At 37.9% G+C, this 3,917-nt stretch overlaps 1 protein-coding gene across 4 annotated transcripts; it reads left to right on the top strand.

Moving 5' to 3' along the window:
- Positions 1 to 219: 219 nt before the first annotated feature.
- LOC145820008 (GDP-L-galactose phosphorylase 1-like) lies at positions 220 to 2,736 on the top strand. Of its 4 annotated transcripts, XM_082914258.1 has the most exons (6): positions 220 to 325; positions 414 to 582; positions 981 to 1,152; positions 1,234 to 1,293; positions 1,628 to 1,888; positions 1,977 to 2,735. In XM_082914258.1, the coding sequence occupies exons 3-6, from the start codon at positions 1,015 to 1,017 to the stop codon at positions 2,199 to 2,201; spliced, it is 684 nt and encodes a 227-aa protein (XP_082770384.1). In that variant the 5' UTR covers positions 220 to 325; positions 414 to 582; positions 981 to 1,014; the 3' UTR covers positions 2,202 to 2,735. The 4 variants fall into 4 exon arrangements, with proteins under 4 accessions (XP_082770384.1, XP_082770383.1, XP_082770381.1 ...); XM_082914257.1 differs by lacking the exon at positions 220 to 325 and having other exon boundaries at positions 395 to 582; XM_082914255.1 differs by lacking the exons at positions 220 to 325; positions 414 to 582 and having other exon boundaries at positions 768 to 1,152; positions 1,977 to 2,736.
- The last annotated feature ends 1,181 nt before the right edge of the window (positions 2,737 to 3,917 follow it).

Genomic DNA, 3,917 nt, shown 5'->3' with positions numbered 1-3,917 from the left:
TTTGATGGATTATTTTAAACTTTGTTCTGGCATTGTTCAACAATTATGCATATTCTGTCCTCTCATTGGTCATATATTTGAAAATAAGGGGTTGGAATTGATGTCTCATGTTGCATCTTCACTACTGAAGACAATGAGTAGCTGATGCCTTATGCCAAAACATGTTACTAAGGAAAATATGTTTGTGAACCCTAAAAAGCCTCCCCTAGTTTGACTCATAATGACATGGCATGTTATGTGTCAACTTTTGATTTGCCTCAAACTCAACCGTAGAAGACCCAACTCCCTTCTCACGTTATTATGGGTACATTTGAGGATTTGAATTGTGGGTCTCTATCATTTCTATGTTACTCAGTTTCTTAATTGAAAGATATATTCTTTTCTTTGATTCTTTGCTATGTTAATAATTTCAGTCCGAGCATGATGGGTCAGATGTACAAGTGCACCTAAATGTTGAACATCATTATGAAGCAGATGTAATCCCCAACATGTCAAGGTCACCTAGGGTAAAGTACATAACCTATTATGAAGACTCTGACAGTCTTCCTGGAAAGAGAACAGTAGTTTGGGAGCTTGACAAGGGTATGTAAAATGTCTCACAAATCACGTTAACTGTTGTATGCAATTTTGGACAACAGTGGCTTCAAAGGATTTCAGGCTCAGTAAATAATTTCACACGTGCGCGTGCATATATATATATATCTTTATTATCTCCCAAAATACACACATGTCCACTACTTGAATCATTGTCATGTTGCTTTTCATTCCTCATTTAATTCTCTGTTTTTACTTTCAATTCCATGTTTCTCCTTGTTATTTTTTCTCCTGTTCCAAAGCTTTTTGAAAAATTATCCTATTGTGCATGCTGTAACTAATGTTTTTCATGAATGGCTTGTATTAGAGTACACTGATGTAAAAGAAATCGAAATGTGACAACACTGGCCCTTTTAAATGATATGGTTTTTGATGTTCTTTCCTAGGAGGGTAGGCCCAAATTCAGGTAAATTGGTCATAATGTTCATGCAATTAGGAGCAAAGCTACCTCTGTATGCTTTCAAGAGGGTGAACAAGATTGTCGGTGAAAAGGGTCTAATTGCTCTCGACTACATAGAGCCTTCCATTGCTTTCTTGGATTCTCTTCTTCTTGGGGAGGTAAATTGTGAAAGTTTTAGCTTCAAATTTTGTATTTACCAATCATCATAATCAGCTGATATCGTTACCATTTGATGGTAGTGGGAGGATCGTATGCAGAGAGGGCTCTTTCGCTATGATGTCACCGCTTGCGAAACCAAGGTCTTTGCCATTTTCTTTCTCTTCATTTTGATAGTTTATAGCTAAATTTTCAGTCTAAATTCTGCTTAGTTGAGTACTTTGCTCAATATGGTTCATCTGGACTTGTATGATTACTAGCTATGCGTGCATACGCAATGGGCTTTCAATTTTAGATCTAATTTTTTTGGTGATTTGATGAATGGGAAATATGGGTTGAATTTGAAAAGTATTGACAGTTATTTACTGGATTAGTTAACAACATGGACATTTTTGAAAAGAAAGAAAGAAAAAGAAAGAAAGAAAGTGTAACAATCCTTCAAAACTTTTCTGAGTTGTGTTTTATATAATAGAATAGATGATGATTTTTCAGGTAATCCCGGGAGAGTATGGATTCATTGCACAGCTGAATGAGGGCAGACACCTTAACAAGAGGCCAACTGAGTTTTGTGTTGATAAGGTCCTGCAGCCCTTTGATGGGAACAAATTCAACTTCACTAAAGTTGGACAGGAAGAGGTGCTTTTCCAGTTTGAAGCAAGTGATGAAGACAATGAAACCCAGTTCTTCCCAAATGCACCCATCGATGTTGAGAATTCTCCAAGTGTCGTGGCCATCAATGTATGCCTGCTTTACTTGCTCTTCATGTTAAGATTGTGTATAGAAGAAGTTTTAGCTAAGCTGGTTTATTTTAATTATGCGTCAACAGGTTAGTCCTATTGAGTATGGTCATGTACTTTTGATCCCTTGGATTCTTGAATGCCTGCCTCAGAGGATCGACAGGGTGAGTTTCTTGCTTGCTCTTTACATGGCAGCAGAAGCTGGAAACCCGTACTTCAGATTGGGTTACAACAGCTTGGGTGCATTTGCTACAATCAACCACCTTCATTTCCAGGTTCATATAATATCCCCTTTTTCGTATCCCTCAAATTGATTATAACAATTCTGTCATCATATCTCTTACTAGCAGCAGGTGCACACGCAATGTTGTGCAAAGGTCTGTAAAACCGTTCATGTTTGTGGAAATCGAAATATTTCAGTCAGTTTGATTCTTCACATGGCAGTGTTCAAACTCATTGGCAGTTGTGGGCATTTCTGGAAAACGAAAAAAGTGTGAGGAAGCATTCACACCAACTGACACGTGCACTTTATATAATAGCATAGATAGTATAGATAATTAGTTAGTTTTTCTGTTGGTAAAGGAAAGAAAGTTCTATGATTTTTATGGCTACAGACTTATTACTTGGCTGTGCCCTTTCCAATTGAGAAAGCTCCGATTAGGGAGATAACTACTTTGAATGGTGGGGTGAAAATCTCTGAGCTGTTAAATTATCCAGTCAGAGGTCTTGTTTTTTAGGGTGGAAATACTCTGGAAGATTTGTCCAATGCTGTCTCGGATTCCTGCATTTGCCTTCAAGATAACAACGTACCTTACAATGTGCTAATCTCTGAGTCTGGGAAACGGATCTATCCTTTTGTTATCTATCCTTTCTCCTTTAGCACTGCAGGTTCTGTGACATAACCGTACACTTTAGATAACTATTGCATTGTCTGGTTTTGAAATATTCTGTCTAAAAAGTTCGAGTACGAATCATTGCTGAAATTTCAAGTGCCCTTTTGTTCTTGCACTCGTTCAAACCTGAAAAGATTGTACACGGCGACCTAAAGCCGGAAAACATCCTTCTTGATTCCAATCTCAACTGCAAGCTATGTGATTTCGGGATTTGTAGACTAATGCCAGGAGAGACCCTCCGTTGCCCAAGTTTCCGGCGGTATACCGAGCCAAAGGGTGCTTTCTCATATACTTGCCAAGGCTCATCAATTGTAATAGGTGCTATGTAGCATTAACTGTTGTGTTGTGATGCTTTTTAGCTTTCTAGAGAACACTACAAGGTTTTTCTTTTTTTCATTCAAGTGGGAGCGTTGTGCTTGTGAGCAGGATTGATTAGCCTCAGTAATGCTCATGAAGAATCTTCAAGTTGGTGTATGCCCTAAGTGAACTACAAACTAAGCTTCAGGAGTGATTAAAGTAGCTAAATTAGAATAGCCTTGTAGGTCCTATTTGGACAGAGAACAGAATTTTATTTCATTCCTGTGGTTTTTCTCGAGCAAGATGATTTATTTAATCTAGTGAATTTTTGTGAAAATCTTTTGCAGAACCGTACCTGACTCGGATTATTAGTGGTTTTGCTTTCAGGAGATAATGCACGATCCTCAGGTGGCAGCCGATGGATTCACCTACGAAGGAGATGCTCTGCGTGGATGGTTGGAAAATGGCCGAGAAACTTCCCCGATGACCAATTTGAGACTGGATCACTTGCATCTCACTCCTAACCATGCACTGAGGCTTGCTATTCAAGATTGGCTTTGCAAAGTTTAACATACCATTCGTATACATTCAGTCTATGTCATAATGTATATTTGTAGAGTCTTCTTGTATTTGGAGAAAAAAAAACCCTTTTACCATTGTATTTGGATAACTATTGAAATATTCTGTCTAAAGAGGACTGGGAGAAACAACAGGCTAAAGAGGTAGAGCATTGCATTGGCTTCTGTATGCCAGTTGTATCAAAATCTCGTATTGGTATCACGAACTTTTTTTTATGTATTTTATTTTATTTGTATATTAATAGGTTAGTAATAAGGTAGC

This window comes from Camellia sinensis, chromosome 2 (assembly GCF_055761805.1).
Source record: "Camellia sinensis isolate YWXY chromosome 2, ASM5576180v1, whole genome shotgun sequence".
Classification (NCBI taxonomy): Eukaryota; Viridiplantae; Streptophyta; class Magnoliopsida; order Ericales; family Theaceae; genus Camellia; species Camellia sinensis.
Note: the sequence above shows the minus strand (reverse complement) of the source record. Positions and strands in the feature narration are given on the sequence as shown.

Coding starts and splice junctions, on each gene's coding strand:
- LOC145820008 (XM_082914255.1), top strand. CDS start 952: ATGATATGGTTTTTGATGTTCTTTCCTAGGAGGGTAGGCCCAAATTCA. Junction 1,153..1,233: donor ATTCTCTTCTTCTTGGGGAG/GTAAATTGTGAA, acceptor ATTTGATGGTAG/TGGGAGGATCGTATGCAGAG. Junction 1,889..1,976: donor CAAGTGTCGTGGCCATCAAT/GTATGCCTGCTT, acceptor ATGCGTCAACAG/GTTAGTCCTATTGAGTATGG.